General features: G+C 33.9%; 1 protein-coding gene across 6 annotated transcripts in view; it reads right to left on the bottom strand.

The window, feature by feature from the left end:
• ANKS1B (ankyrin repeat and sterile alpha motif domain containing 1B) overlaps window positions 1-17,072 on the bottom strand; it is a 1,163,439-nt gene that overhangs the window by 970,773 nt on the left and 175,594 nt on the right. For all 6 annotated transcript variants that reach the window (XM_060164617.1, XM_060164618.1, XM_060164622.1 and 3 more), the window contains exons 3-4: window positions 11,727-11,883; window positions 5,786-6,082 (exon numbers count right to left, since the gene is read on the bottom strand). In XM_060164617.1, the coding sequence (XP_060020600.1) occupies window positions 5,786-6,082; window positions 11,727-11,883 (454 nt within the window). The remainder of the gene's footprint in view (window positions 1-5,785; window positions 6,083-11,726; window positions 11,884-17,072) is intronic.

The following is a 17,072-nucleotide window of genomic DNA, read 5'->3' as shown; positions in this document are numbered from 1 at the left end:
TTAGAGTTTACGGTAAGGTCCAGGATGAATAAATAAAATTTTTATTGTTAGATAAAGATGTCATTTGAAGCTGAGAGACTGGATGAGGCCAACTAGGAAGTAAGTAAAGACAGAGAAGAAAAGAGGTTTAAGTACTAAGACCTGGGAGACTCAGATGCTTAGAGACCAGGAAGATGAGAACGTCATCAGATTACATTATAGGGACGTCACAGATTACATTATTAGTCCCTCCTATTGCATGCCCTCTGCCATACAACACTGCAGCTCTTTGCACTTATGTGGGTGGAGTATATATCCCTACCCCTGGATTTGGAGCTTGGTTTGTGACTTGCTTTAGCCAATGGATGATAGCTAACATGATGCAAGCAGAGGCCCAAAGTGTGCTTGCTTGGTTGGGCTTAGGCCATGTCCTGACTAGTCCCAGGAGGAAGATAATAAACACATGGAGCAGAGCTGCCCAGACTAACTTACAACATAAAACAAAGCTTCCCCAGCTGACCTGTAACTTAAGAATGAAAAAAAATGCTACTGCTTATGAATGTCTGAGATTTCTGTGCTTATCCTACAGCAGTATTGTGGCAATAGCTAAGAGAGAGTAACAGAGTTACAGAGTTCCAATGTAAAGGTTCATTGGGAAGGAATGAAAATAAAGCCTGGCTCAGGGAAAAGGAGTATGAATCAACAAAAGAGGACAGAAAACAGAAAGACTTAATTCTTAAGCAACTAGTGATAACAGGTTCATGAGGCCTTGCAGATTTATCTAGTTGCAACACTGAATGGCAGGCAATCAAAATCTTTGGCTCAACCTAATACTGAGAAAGAACAGCCAGTGAACTACATGAAAACCAAGAGAGAGTGGTATCTCAGATGTCAAAAGAAAAAAGTGTTTCAAAGAGGAGGGAGAGATCAACTTTGTCAATGCTGATGATAAATCAAGTAAGATGAGGACTAAGAACTGGCTATGGATCTAACAATACGACAGTCATTAGTTACCTTCACCAAAGGAAAAACACAAAGAATTTTTATAGAGTAATAGAGTTGGAATGGTTTCAACAGAGATGAAGGAAAGAATTTGATATGAGTAAAAACAAGTCTTTCTAAATATTTTGCCATTTTTTTCTAGTCCTGTGGGTATTACTTCCTCTAGAATATGTTCTTTAATTTCACCTGTAGTCAGCAAGATAGATTTTTGCAGGGGGCTCTTTTAGAAACATGACAAGAATGACCAGGTGTGGGATTACCACTACATTCACCAGAATGGTCAGTTACCCATTCTCTAGCTACTGCTAACAAAAATTGCTTGTAAGTCATTTTATTATGTGCATTAAAGCTACAATAAATTTCATTTTATTTAAAAATATGTTGCCATAAAGAGAATCAGAGAAAGAAGAAGACAGCTAGAGGAAAATTCAGGTTCAAAGGAGAGGGTTTTTTAAAGATGGGAAATATTGCAACATCTTTGCGTCCTTCGGAAAATAATGCAGTTAAGAGGGGGAAAACGTTGTATTAAAGAGGGAATATTTGCCAGAGCAATGTATCCCAAGTCGATAAGAGGGGATAGGAGCCAATGCACAAGTAGAGAAGTTAGTCTCAGATATAAGCCTAGAAAGTTAATTTAAAGCAAGGAAGGAAAGCAAATATACACATATTGGCAACTGTGGAGGTGAGAATATGTGATTGTTTCTGTTATCTCAGTGAAATAAAAGCAAAGTTGTAATCACAGAGGGATGACAATGAAGGAAGTGTTGAAGTTTTTGGAAAAGAGGAGAAATTTTAAAATAGTCATCTCAGGAAGTAGAAGAGTAAGTGCAATCTTCTCGTTTCGGGCTTCCCTGGTGGCTCGGTGGTTAAGAATCTGCCTACCAATGCAGGGGACAAGGTTCGAGCCCTGGGCCGGGAAGATCCCACATGCCACGGAGCAACTAAGTCCATGCGCCACAACTACTGAGCCTGCACTCTAGAGCCCACATGCCACAACTACTGAAGCCCACGTGCCACAACTACTGAAGCCCGTGCACCTAGAGCCCGTGCTCCGCAACAAGAGAAGCCACCGCAATGAGAAGTCTGCGCACCGCAATGAAGACTCACTGCAGCCAAAAATAAATAAATAAACATTTTTTTACAAAGAGTAAATGGTTTATTAAAATGTAATCTATCCATTTAGGCACATATTTCTCCTGCCACTGTAAGCACTTTGAGAGCAAAAGCTATACCTTACTCAGCTTTGCACCTTAACAGCTCCTAGCATGCTAACTTGTACTCTTTACTATTAATTTCCTGTAAATTTTACTTTCCTTTCCTTTTACATTCATATAAAACCCAATTTCTTAATATTATGCTAGTGCTTTAACTCTTTGAGTTTTAATAAGAGAAACACACACAGTTAAAGCACTAGCATAATATGACACTATCACCACCTAGTTATCCAAAATCAGGTTTGAAATCCATAGAAATAATTGCTAATTTCAAAAGAATCATGCCAATTAAACCCTACTTTCTTAATATCTTAATACAATTGATTCTCTTTATTAAGAAATTTTTAATGCTAAAAGATTTATACGTAAATATATACTATGAAATTCAACCAAATAGGAATTAAATTATTTTGCTCACTAGTTCAAATAGGTGTTATAATTCAAAATTGCTCAGAAAGAAATGAAGCAGAAAACAAAACTTCTACAAAAAGTACAAACATAAATGCTGCATTTAAAAATATTTGTAATTAAAAGAAAAGATCCTCCAAAGCCATCTCTAAATTTTGAAGAATTATTCATAATAACTTGAATGTAATTGAAGTCTAAAATTGTAGTACTGTGATTTACCAAATAGGATTACTTTTAATACTGTTAACTTCCAACTAGTTAACAAATTAATGAATATTAAAGCCACTGAAACAGTTTAAGGTTACTAACTGGTATGGTTCACTCTCAGCCAGTGAGAATATCAACAAATCTCTACTTCAAATTTAATATTAAAAAATGTTATAGTGAATCTGATGGTAAACCTAGGTGACAGTTAATTTGAATAACATAAAAAAATTAAATAATCACAAAAAAGGGTAATGAGATGCCAAAAAATGTTTTATATGAACAAAGCAATAATAATAAAAACAAAAAATCAACTAACGCTAACTATAACTAATGGAAGAGTCAAGTCATTGAGATGTATTGTAGAAATATGTTGTCAGCTCTGCTTCCTGGAACCTTCAAGATGAAATCAGAGTGAGCATCAGTGAAAGAGGTATAGCAACCAAAATGTTGCCCATCCTGCTCGGGTACCTGCCCTGATGCTTCTGATTAAGTGTTCACGTATTCTGAACATACTGTGTACCCTTTCATCTGATTTGTGAGTAACAAAACCAAATGCTATCAGTGGCCAAGTAGAAAAATCTAAAGGAATGAATCATAGAGAGAGGCTGAGATCTTAGAAGGTATATACCCCATCAGGAAGTATTTAAAATTCAACATTTTAAAACACTGTTTTAGCCAAATAATGCACATCTGCAAGCTAAATTACACCTAAAATTCAAAGTCCTTTTAGACTTTCAAGGTCTTCTTCAAACATCACTCTTCAATGTCTTCCCAAGTTCTCCCTCTTTAAATCTATTTTTCTCACCTATATCTTCATAGCACTTCGTCCTAGCATTTATTTTAATATGTCATGTAACAGAAGTTATTCTTGCAAGTTGTTGTGTTCTCCACCAAATTTTGGGCACAGATCTTTTTTATCTTTAATTCTCCAAAAGCACAAAATACAGTGTTTTGCATAAAAAATATAAATTTATAAAATTGAATCTGAACTCTTACTTTTCTAGTCAGAGTGAATTATTGATCTCAAACAGCCATAGTTAAAGTCCTTGGTTATAATGCAATCTGTGCAATAAAGTTTAGAAATATTCCAAAAGTGTTAATAAAAGCAATAAATCTAGATTAGAGAAATTCAACATTTAGACAATAAACATCTAGCTTATCATTAAACATACTTTGAAAAAGTAACTTTGTTAGTCACCTATAATAAATAGTAAACATATATCTATCTCATTTCAATACCCCTTTGCAAGCAAAGTTGTTTTTTTCTTAAATATGAGGGCTAAAAAAAATTCTTGTGCTTATTTTCAAGGCTGCCAAAGTAGAATAAGCAATATAGAAAAGATATTACAAATATCTAAACAACTAAATAACACAGGCAAAGATCTAAGGAAAATTCTGATGCAGGGAGTCAGCCTGACACCTAAGATTAGAAGGCCTAGGATTTTTAAAACTTAAACAACAAACAAAAAACCCGAGAGACACAGTATTCAACCTCAACAACTCCTAGGAAGATAACCTCACAGTTGAGCACTAATTCCACCTTGAATGTGTAGATTTGTTTACAAAACTGTCTGCATTTATTGCCTCTGGGTATTCACAACCCTTTCATAATTCACACCCTCTTCTAATTGAAAGGTAGAGTCTGTTTTCCTACCCCTTGAATTTGGGATGCCTTTGTGACGTATTGCCCAATCAAACATGGCAAAAGACACAATATGTTTGTTCCAAAGCTAGACCTCAAGAGGCCTTGTATAATCCTGTTTCTCTCTCACTCTCTCTCTCTCTACCATGTGAACAAGCCCAAGGTGGACTGCTTGATTATGAAAGACACATAGCAGTCTCACCCATTACTCCAGGTAACAGCCAGTTACTACCTGAAGCACAGACACTTAATTGATTTACAACTGACCCAAGACACATGAGAGAGAGCCCAGTCAGGACAGAAGAACTGCCCATATAAGCTAAGACTAAACCATAACCTCAGAATTATAAACTAAATAAATGGTTATTGTGTTAAGCTGTTAAATTTTGGTACAGTTTATTATGCAGCAATAGCTTATCAATATATAGGGGAGAAAAGTCATAATCTGACGGGAACCAAAAAGATCTCTGGAAGGTAAGTAGGTTGCCAGTGACTTGGGGGCTAAAAAAAAACAGTCATAAAAGGAGAAAATGGTAAAAAAAAAAAGAAAAGCTAACCTTGGAATTAGGGCTAATGAGACAGATAACAAAAGCAAGTTGCTTTTCCTTGTGGAGAAACAAAATCTATCCAAATGTTATCTGTCCTTCAAAGCTCAACTCAAATCACACCTCCCAATAAATTGTTTTCTTATTGCCCGTAAGCATAGTGATCCTTCTTTTATTAGTCATGTATAGAGGTACATTATTGTGGAAAAAAGCCTGGACTTTAATCAGTAAGTCTAAATTCACATTCTGGGTTTACGAGCTATGTATCCTTAGGCAAGTTTCCTAGTCTTTGAATCTGATTCCTCATCTCTGTACTGGAATTTAATGGCTCTCAATCCCACAGGATAGCTGTGAGATTTGTATTCTAAATGTGTCAACATATTAAACACAAAGTACAACTCAAAAATGTTAAAGTGAATTTCGTTCCTTTCATTCATTCATTCATTCAACTTCGACTGGACTGAATTACTGGTGTATGTCAGGCTGTGTGCTAGATACTGGGAGAAAGGAAACAATTACTAAGGAGACCACACACAACTGCCATCTAGTAATAATTTTTCATGTGTATAGCCCTCAAGGTAGAATGAGGTTAGAGATTATGCCTTATATTTCTTCATATTTCCCAGCTGTGTGGTGGGGTATTTTGAATTGAGTAGTTACAAAGATACATGTAGACCGTTTGACCAGTTAAAAAATGGTAAGATTTCTTCCTGTAAGTTTTAACATCTGTATCTCAAAGCAAAACAAAAGCACCATTGCTTTTGAAACATAGCTAAAAGAAGACTCACTTGACAGCTCACATCCATTCCTGCTTCCAGCAGCACCTGAACAACTGCTTTGTGACCATTGCGTGCAGCAAGGTGTAGTGGTGTGTGCTTTCGAGTGTTGCAGCTCATTAAGTTAGGGTGTGCACTGATGATCATTTTGACCACTCTAAGCCGTCCATAGAGGGCTGCCAGGTCCAGAGGAGTTTCCAGCTTGCTGTTCCTGATGGTAGGATCAGTGAGCTCTTCCAGCAGAACAGCAACTACTTCTGAGTGTCCATACTGAGCTGCACAGTGTAGGGCAGTTTCATTTTCATTGTTCTGTTAAGACAAAGACATAAAGTGCAAGTTTTCAGAAATTCAATCCTTTATCAAAACCTATATACAGTCATTTAAAACCTGAGATGCTTTGAAAATGTAAGTTTAAGATTTATCTGTTTTAATAAGTATGCCTAATAGAATTTTATATTTGATACTAGTACCTATCATTTATTACACCAAAAATATCACATTTTATTTTTATTACTTCAAATGAAAAAATCAAACTTTTCCCTACACTATATATTCCAACTTCCAAGAGTGATAAATGATTTAGCCATGTTAGTCAGTAGCCCTGCTGGGCCAAGATGGTCAGTGTTATCTGCACTGTGCATCGTGCCTCCATGACATTTGTTAATGAGAGAGATTAATAAGAATTATAATACACTTTTAACAGACTGGCTTTCCAAAAGATAGTTGAGATAGTACAGTCTTTGATAATGAAAGATTTACAGAAAGGCTTCCCAAGTTAAGTTTCATTTTATCTTTCGTTTAAGTATAAATCAGTGCTTCTTTTGCAAAGAGAATAAAGACATACTGGCCCTAAGGTTAAACCATATCTTTTTGAAATATAATCATGGATTGAGAAGCAGACCATACCCATACCATACAAGTATCACAGTATTACACGTGTAGCTTATAAGTGTTTCAGTTGAAAATCAATGAGATTTCCCCAGGAATTCAGCAGAATAAAAAATGTTAAAATGGAGAAAACTGAACCCATTTGCAAGGGAGATGTACCCTTTCAGATTCTTTGGGCAGATGGTGTAGGTATATGCAGTATGACTATGTCAGGAGGCAGAAGGGTCAATCAGGAGATATGTGAACAAGAAATTTTAGTAACAAAAATGCAATGTCCTAAATGAGGGTTCTAGGGAGCAAGGGAGGATTTCATCATCAGAGTCATTATCATAGCTATCACTATGTGCCAGGTACAGTTGCATTTCATGTTTACTCATCTAATCCTCACTAGGAGATAAATATTATTATCATTATCCCCATTTTACAGATGAGGAAACTGAGGTAGTAAGTAGCTGAATAATTGCCCTTCAATTATACAGCCATTTAGTATTGGGGCCAGAATTTGAACCTAAATAGCCTAGACCCAAAGTTGGTACTTTTAATACCATCTTCCACAATAGAAACTATTACTACTACCATTTGCTGAGTGTCTAAAAACTTTACATACATTGTCTCCTTTAACTCCTACAAATGATCCTACAAGATTGGTATTAACATCTCCACTTCATGGATGAGGAAACTAAAATACAAAAAAGTTAAATTACATGCCCAAGCAGATTCAGTATCTTTTGGAACCTGTATCCATCAGAATCAAAAACCCATTTATGCTCTTTCCACTGTACCACACTGCCTGCCATGTGTTTCTTTATTGCCAAAGAAGAAAAACATGGAGCTAGTGATCTGAAAGCAGAATTTCTATAGATTTTTCCCAAAAGAACATCAACTGAGTTGAAATAGGAAGTAACTGCTTAGATAGCTGTTCTAAGGGTACAAACCCAAACAAATCTTATCGTTCCAGAAAGTAACTCAGCCTTGCTCTGGATGATAAAACAATGCAGATAAGTAAGTTGAGAGTAGAGAGAAGATTTGAAAACTTAAAAAGAGGAGTGATGGGGGAAAAAAAGCACAGAAAAGTCTTCTTACTACTTTACTTTTCCAAAACAAGTATCAGAAGAGGGCATCTGAAGGCCAAACGCAAAGGAAAAGCTACTCCTTGAAGACAGTCAACAAAAAGTTAAGATCTGACAGATGGGGAATCTAGCTGGAGGTATTGTTTTTTCCAGCATTTTGGGTGAGCCATTCCTGTTCTTAGTTTAAATGTGTTATCATAGTCTATTTCCTTACAGACTGACAACATAGAGGCTTGCACTCCCTGATTTTATTATCTGGCCAAGTTTTATAAACCTGATTTAAAAATCAATCTTATTACCTTAAACCATGAAAATATGATATAGAAATATGCCTCCTGACCAAACCAAATTTCCCATTGGTTGAAAAGAGATTCAATCTCATTTTTTAAGATATACTCCCTCTTTGAGGAAAAGAAAAGTAAATTATGAAACAATACCTCAAAGACCTCTCTACCTTTGCAAAGGCCTTAGCCTAGGAAATTATAAGTGCAAAATTGAAATTTTTCTATTAACTCCAGTTATCACTGTTCAGATCTCAAGAAAAAGTTATTTCAATCATTCAAGTCTTACTCAGGAGAAAATGTTCATAGAGTTTATCTGTAATATCAAACACACACTTGGCTTGTCACGTCAGTGAAGACCACAACTGTGCTACCTTTACAAAAAGGCATGGTTGTATACTCATGTCCATACTCACTAGTGGTCTAAAAAAATCCAATTTGAAATAAATAGGCTGTGATAAAGCACCAGTTAATAATTGCTAGTATGTCTACATTAAATATTCTTAAACTGTTTTGAATTCCTTCTTTTTTACCAGATGAGTGTTCTCTGAAAAATTAGGATACTTCCAGACAATGGGTGGCAGTATGAAACTGGCTAACAAAAGTTATTTACCAAAGATCTTACTTCAAAGTCAAACTAATGGAAACTATCTAACACTAGTTGGATTTGAGTTCTGGTGAATGGCAAGGGAATATACTTATGAGATAAGGCTCCTCTGGTTTTTGCTCTAATGTTAAAATACAGAAGAAAAGAGGAAGAGAAGGTGGACAAAAAGGAAAGAGGAAGGAAAGGCAGGAGGGAAACGAATATACAGAGAAATATAAATTGAAAACACACATAACATCAGAAGAAAGGAAATAAACCTGTTGACAAAAGACAGGAAGGATGTGGCAATTATAAAAATCAGGGCAGAGTCCACTTTATTTTCAAAATTATGTCACCCTAAGTTGACCACTAATTCTAAGGCAGTATAAAATGGTGATCCAGGTTGAAGTGCTAACACGTACTTATTAGCAACAATAAATCACTCTATCTCTCTTAACTTATCTTACTGTAAAATTAGAATATTACCTTCCCTATAACCTTAGAACACAGCTTGTAAACCAAAAGAGATAACATATAGGAAAATGCCTTATAAGCTTTAAACATTAAAACATAAGGTAGAGTTACTTTTAAAGAAAGTTGTATTAGAAACCAAAGACAGCATTCAGAAATCAGAATGAAACCCTGACAGTTATGCATAATTTTAACATTATAACATAGTGTATTACTGGTTAAAAGCTTGGGCTTTGGATCAGAAAAACCTGAATTCAAATACTGGCTGCATTTTTTAGAAGCTGTGATATCATGGGCAAGTTACTTAATCTCTCTAAGGTACTTTCCCCATATATAAGGTAGGAACAGTAATTAACACGTACCTCATCAGGCTGTGGTAGAGCTTAGAAAGATAATGTAGATGAAGTACTCTGCACAATGCCTGGCATATAGTAAACACTCCATAAGTGATAGGATTTACCACTTAGAATACCAATGTGCTATTGTGGAGGGCTCTGGAATTACAGAGATCTGAATACAAGTCTCAGTTTAAGTCACTCAGTAATGTGTGAACTTAGAAGAGTTACTTAGCTTTACTGAGCCTGATTTCCCATCTATAAAATGGAAGTGATAAAAATCACTTCAGAGGATTGCGAGAACTAAGTAACTAACATATCACAGGTAAAAGTGCTTAGCACAGTGCCTGGTTATCATAGGTCTCAATAAATGTTCATTACCATTTTCATTCCTGCCCTCTATTGCTTAAATACATAAAGGCTTATGATTAATTAGCATATTTCTGTCCCATTCGTGGGGAAAAAAGAAATAAAGCTAAAATCAGAATTTACCTGTGAAAACAAAATTCCGACATCAGAAACTTTTAGAAGAAATGACATTGAATGAGAGAACTATGTCAGCACTAAAAGCGTATATACATAGTAACAAACAAAAAATACTGAAAGCATGGTATTAAAAACCTCAAGAAATTTCAACTTGTTTCCAATAGAAACCACAACATAAAGCAAGAGAAGTGAAAAAGGAATTCTGAAGTCCAATCACCTCAAAAAAACCTTTTTTATATTTAAATTTATTCAACATCACAAAAAATAACTTTCTATTTAAAACACACCATTACAGTTATATGCCATATAAAGTATTCAGCTTTCAAATGTAAATAAATTCTAGGGTTTTTCTTTCTTATTTTTATGTCATTTAAAAAATATTGTTTGAAGAAGCTAACATTCCCTTGCTTAATCTTGGTTTGTTTTTCCATCTTATTATTTCAGGTTTGCTTTGGGGCATTCAGACAGTTTTAAGAATAACCACCAGATGGCTCATTCCACAAATGATCTTTTAACTTGGTTTTCTGAGAAACAGTTAGCATTCTCATAAATTTCCTTTTAGCATGTTATGCCAATAAAGATAGCCATATCTGTCATTTCTTATAGATTTGAATTAATGAGTGTATTCTCATAAAAATATTCTGTATTTTGTAACCTGTAAACAGACATTTTATTGCAATAAATATTAATGACAGTGTTCCAATTAATAAAACATTTTTCTTGATTAGTTCTTTATACAACTACCTTTTGATGTAAGAAAAAAATATACATTTTTCTTCCCTTTGCTGTTCACAGCTGGCAAGTGTTACTTTTTATTCTTTAATCTGAATTTCAGTCAAAGGTCTGCAAAGTCTGTATCCATTTGAACAATATGCTAATTGTACTTCATTAGATGTGCTTACCCTGGAGTAACCTACTTCCATTGATATTGGATAACTGCCAACCTGCAGCTTAATGCCATATTTGTAATTCAGTTGTTGGACTACATGCTGGTTTTCAAATATGGTTTTACAAAATGGGAACAGTAGGGGGCATTCAGAGCCCAAGATGTTTGTTATACTGTACTAGAGGACTGTATTTTACTTTCTGGAATCTGTGGTCTTATTTATTTAGAATACCGAGAATGGCATTACTTTTTAAATATATGCATTATATGTAACATGGATACTATGTACTTGTAAATATTTTGACTTTATCTATCAGTAACGTCCTGCTGCTTTTTTTTTACTCAACTTACTCTGGGCGGGTGTGTGTGTGTGTGTGTATGTGTGTGTGTATATATATATATATATGTATGTGTAGATATAGATATAATCTCTACACATACAGGAAATTTTTAATTTAATGTGTGACTAGCAACTGTATACATTGTATTTTGCATTTTAATTCACAAAACTGTACTTAATGTGAAAGTGCTATGTAAATGGTAAAGCATTATGCAAATGATAGTTGTCACCATTTTAGCATTTAAAATTTTATTAAGAAAAACTAATTCACATTACAAATGTGAATTCTGTTATATCTTTAAATATTCAATAAATATAAAATGGATGCTTACGTAAAGCAGGCAAAAATACTACAACTACTTCCTTTATGTGGGATTTTCTTGTTAACAAATATCTTTACAAATGTCCAGCTTAGTGCCAATGTACCATATTTGTACCATTTGTACCATATACAAATGCCAAAGAAGTTTTCAACTTTCTCCTTTAGGAAATTCAGCAGTAGAAAGGTCTTTGGCAGGGTAAAGATAGAAATAATCAATTTTTCAATGTGTCTTTGGCTCCGCAAAACTCTCGAAAAATCATAGCATGAGCAAATATTTGTCAAGTGCACCTGTTCGTTGACTCTGGAATGCGATGGTCCATGATGAATAAGAATCTTCACAATTTCCACATCTCCTTTCCAGGCAGCCAGGTGAATAGGAAAATAACCTTTGTTGTCTGCTACATTTGTTGATGCCTCATATTGAAGCAGTTTGAGAACTATGTCCCTAAGAAGTAGAAAAACCAAAAGAATACAACAGAAAAGAAAATATGCTGAACAATGCAGCATTTATTAAACAGATAATTATAAAAGTATACTAGATACTGGCTGGCAATTTATAGTAATCATTCAAGGTACCGAGACATACAATTGGGTTTAAGAGTTTGCCTCTTCAGCATTTGGCTATTTTACTTACCTGGAACAAGCCACCACCATACACACACAGAGCACTGACTAACCATAAAACTACCTAATAGAATTCATTTCAGCAAAATTTATCTAATTTTATTAACTGAACGAATTTAGTCAAATAACTTAAAAGAATACCTCCTCTCATCTTTTTCAAAAAGGGAGTATTTCCAGATAACCTGTATCTGAGATTTAGTCTGAAGGAAGAGTTGAGGTGCAAGCAAACTCCCTGTTTACAAAAAAGAAGTTATACTACCAAGAGACATTTAGGGAGTTTACACGTCATCCCTACAGAGAACTGGAATAAGGGATTGAAGATACATATAAAAGAGAAAGCAGCACAGTAGGAAAGAGACCCTGCAGTATAAGCCCAAGGTTGAAAAAAAAATTTAATAACTTTTAGCCATGGCACAGGACATACTTTGAATGTGTGTTGTTTATACTTGTGCACTCTTTCACCTTCCTCCTCCAAGGCTAAGAAATGATTTTAAGAGGGAAATTCATTTATGAGACAAATACTATCACTGACGCAGTTTCTAATGATAAGATTTCAGAGAAAATAAAAATAAACCTCATTTTAACATTTCTTTTCTAAAATCAGTATTATTTTATAAGCTTTGAATTTAAATGACTTGAATTTAAAGTCCCAGCTATGCAAACTACCTAATGATATGACCCCTAGAGTATTATTTAGTCTCATTTTTGTTTTTCTTTCCTGTAGAAAATAATATAAATAATAATAATAGTGCCTGTTGCTCAAGACTGGTAAGAACAGTAAACGAGAACATAAAAGAGAAGCCACTCAATAAACAGTAAAACACTATACAAATATTAGTTCTTGCCCCAAATAAAAATAAAATCCTTTAAAAGTAAAAATGCTTCCTTCAATCACCTTTGTCAAAAACAGTCTGAAAATCAGAAGAAAACCTGAAGTTTGTCCAGTTTCTATGCTTCTTCTCACCTCTCTGCCACGTAAAAGTTGTTATATAGGGTCATCCATTCTGAGATAAATAACTTACAAAGTGGTAAAAAGAATTCAATACTTATGAATAACAAAAGCAGCTGAGAACCAGAAGATCTGGTTTGAAGTCCCAACTTTCCACTAGTACTTACTAACTTGGCTACCTTGGACAATTCAAATAACCTCTGTCTCTCTTTCAGATATTGTTAAAATAGAATTTAGAGATTACATATTGTTGCCAGTCTCAAAGAGTTTTGGTGTGAATCAAATGAGAAAGGAAAATGACTACAAAACTGTACACAATCAAAAACTATTCTTAAAGCAGTTTACTGCAAGATTGAACAATTCTAGTGATTTTTTTTAACTGAAATATATCAGCATTTAAATAAAAGTTAAAATAATACCAAAGGAAGCACAGTTAAATACCTGGATGTAACAAGTAGGATTTATCCTACAAAAAAACCAGCCTTCTCCAAATTCATATAGCAAGAAAGACAATTACGTGAAGGGTTTTAATTTCATCCCTCAAAGCCTAAGCAAAAAAAAAAAAAAAAAAGTCTGAAATTTCTAAAAGCATTTCCTTTCTGGGAGTAAAGAAAAGTTTGATGGGATCATCAATACTATTTTCTTTTACTCTCACTCAAACCATTCAGAATTTCATTTGTTATTTGGCTCAATTTTTGTTGACATTTTCTAATAATGTATGTGATATGCATTCATTCTTTATCTATCAGGAAGATGTATGACATAGTGAAAAAACTGAATAATACTGATCATTTGTATTGTATAGTATTACTATCATCTAAATCAGAAAAGAAAAACCTTCATGTTTATGAAATTATCTTTGGTGAACACCAATCTCCTAAATAAATACTATTATTTTTATTTCAGTTTTTTGAAGTTTATTCATTTTATTAAATAAATATCTTATTAAATTTATTTTTAAATTTAAATTTATTTTTAAATTTTTATTTAAGTTGAGACTGTCATCTTGTTCAGAGATACCAGCTAATAAACTGGTTGAGCTCAGATTTCTAACGTGAAAACATATCTGTGAAATATAAAGTTATATCTTTGCTCAAATAAGTGCCTGTTAGTCTTGCTGAATCTTAAGCAAAATATTAATCAATATAGTGTCATTAATTTCTTATGATTGTATATCCCTTGTATATGACAAGCAATATGTATTAAACAGGCCTTTTTCATCCAGGCTCATCAAGAGCAAATTAAATTTCAGGTACTTTCTTTAATGTCTAAACAAGAAGAGTAGTTAATACAGGATCCCACCAAATCAAGGTTTTTTTTGTTTTGTTTTTGAGATATAATTGACATATAACAGGACTTTAGTTTCAAGTATACAACATAATGATCTGATATATGTATATACTGCAAACTGATCACCATAATAAGCCTAGTTAACACCTATTTTTAAATTTTTATTTAAGTTGCATCTTATATCTTCCAGAGGTATCCAGAAATGAATATTTTGACCATACTTGGTTACCTGGCATGAAATATTAAGTTATATTAATGAACACTGTCTACAGAATAGCAAGCAAAGAAGTAATCCCTATATCTTAAAGTGGCATTCTTTCTTAACAGCGTTTGATAAATAAGAAATGTTCCAAAACACTAAAATAAATGTAGTTGATGAGATCACAGGAAAAATAATTCCATTTCCCAGGAAAAAAACAAAAATATCAAATTAAATTTAATAATAATCCAACTTAAATCACTGCAACATTTTGTAGCTTGAGGCTAATATATGTAAGTTCAAGTAAAAACAGGAATTCTAAAAGTATTGACTTTTGCTACTATGTTTAAGTTGTTTCATTTTCTGACAGACATAAATAATACTTCTGATTAATATGAAATGTCTTTTAAGAAGTTCAGTATATGTTCTGAGCAAAATTAAATTAATTGGGAAGATTCAACACTCAAATTTCTTTACCTCAACAGCAAGTTTTCCCTATAATTAACCAAAGACATTTATTTTGTTCCATCCTCCTGTATTTGTTGGTAATGCAAAGAATTTTGAAATAAATGCAAATCATCTTCATATGGATGTAGTATTAACAAACTAATGAAATTCTCAAATTCATGAAGGCCCTCTTGATTTCACACTTTCTTGAAGACTTTACTTCTTCTTAATGAAAATAAAGTTGAAAATGTGTTCAACATGGTCAAAAGCCTTTAGGACAATACACTCCATTTTCTAACTGGAGCTCCTTTATATACTGAATTCACTCTCACAGATTTCCAGATAGAGTGAATAAAGCCAAAGTTTAACTAGTTAATAGCCTTATCCAAGAAAGAAGCAATCAACCAAAGATATTTGTAGGCGACTCAAAGGGCAATTTCATGGACTAGATTAAACAAATTTTTAGAGAAAGTACCCTTCTTTCATTAGAAAGCCTACTCTGAGCAAATCAAAAGTGCAGCAGATAGCTTACTATGTGGATTCGAAATACAATTTGAGATACAATTTGGATTATAGATAATGGAGTCTAGGATTCAAGCATTAAATATTTAAAGAATGAGAAGTGAGAACAGAAAATATTTTTAACCCTGCACATAACAAATAACATACATATTTCAAAGATACAATAACAATTTAGTACTGACATTTTCTAAAACAGTAGCCAAGAATTACAACGTACCCAACATAGTTTAATGAGATGGAACTTTAAAAAAAAAAGGAGCAAGTTGCTAAGAAAAGAAGGAGAATTGAAATGAAACATGAATATACAGGTTTAGTAAAACCTTACAGGGAGTGATAAGATTATTAGTTAAAAAGACAGGGGGAAAGGAAAGAAGAAAGAAAAGAAGGACAGAGGAAGAGAGGGAAATAAGAAAGGCATGAAGAAGGAAGAAAAGGGAAGGAGTGAGGGAAGGAGGGAGGAAACCTGGCTAATTGCTATTCAGAAGAGAATTAAGTGAATCAAATTTGCAGTAGAAATACATGAGCGAGACAATGAATCCTCCGTATTTTGAAAAAGAGAAAAATCTCTAGCCTATCTATTGAAATAATTTATTTATAATCATCACTAGTTAAATTTGTTCTACTGACCATGTTTTTTATATCATTTGAAGGTAAAAATTTTCTAATCTGTAATTACAAATGACTCAGAAATCACCAGAGTACATTACATTTTCTATTGTGTCCTGATGTGGCTAAGTGGAGATGAATTGTTCATTATAAAATAATGTATTTCAGGTATAAAATGCTGCTCCACTTGTAGATTAACTACCATTGATAAATAATAACTCCCAATAAAACATACAAAATAAAGAGGATACAGGCTTAATATGTAGTATGAAGGCCATAGTTTTTTTTTTTAATTTCTGCACTGGGTCTTAGTTGTGGCACATGGGACCTTCGTTGCGGCATGTGGGATCTTCAGTTGCAGCATGTGAGATCTTTTAGTTGTGCCACACAGGATCTTTAGTTGAGGCATGCTAGATCTTAGTTGCAGCATGTGGGATCTAGTTCCCTGACCAGGGATCGAACCCGGGCCCCCTGCATTGGGAGTGCGGAGTCTTAGCCACTGGACCACCAGGGGAATCACAAGGCCATAGATTATATATTGGAGGGAAGGGGAAAGCGTGTGCCCAAAGCAAAAGAATAAACTATAGGACTCTGTAATATTTCTTCCAGCTCTATAATTCCATGAACTTCAGCCTAGAAATCGTAATGCTTATGAAAACAACCTAGAGCTGATGGATATAAAGCAGCAGGAATAAAGATAGAAATGATGTGTTTCTATGCTGACACAGAAGAATGTCTATGACATAAAAAAATGTCTTTTGCTTGGGAAGAATACAACACAATAGTTTATTACCTATGCTAAGTGAGAATAGCAAAGACAAAGAAAAGAAAAACCATTCTCCTCTGGCTCTGAGGTATATTCTATGACACTTTTTTATCCGTCAAATATCTTTTCTTATGCCAATATTTAAACCAGCATTCCATGAGAACACACTACTTGTTGATAACAGGAACAAGAAATACATAATGTGACAGAGAAAAACCAACAAGAATTTAG

This window comes from Lagenorhynchus albirostris, chromosome 11 (genome assembly GCF_949774975.1).
Source record: "Lagenorhynchus albirostris chromosome 11, mLagAlb1.1, whole genome shotgun sequence".
In the NCBI taxonomy this organism is placed as follows: domain Eukaryota; kingdom Metazoa; phylum Chordata; class Mammalia; order Artiodactyla; family Delphinidae; genus Lagenorhynchus; species Lagenorhynchus albirostris.
This window is presented reverse-complemented; position numbering and strand designations above follow the sequence as displayed.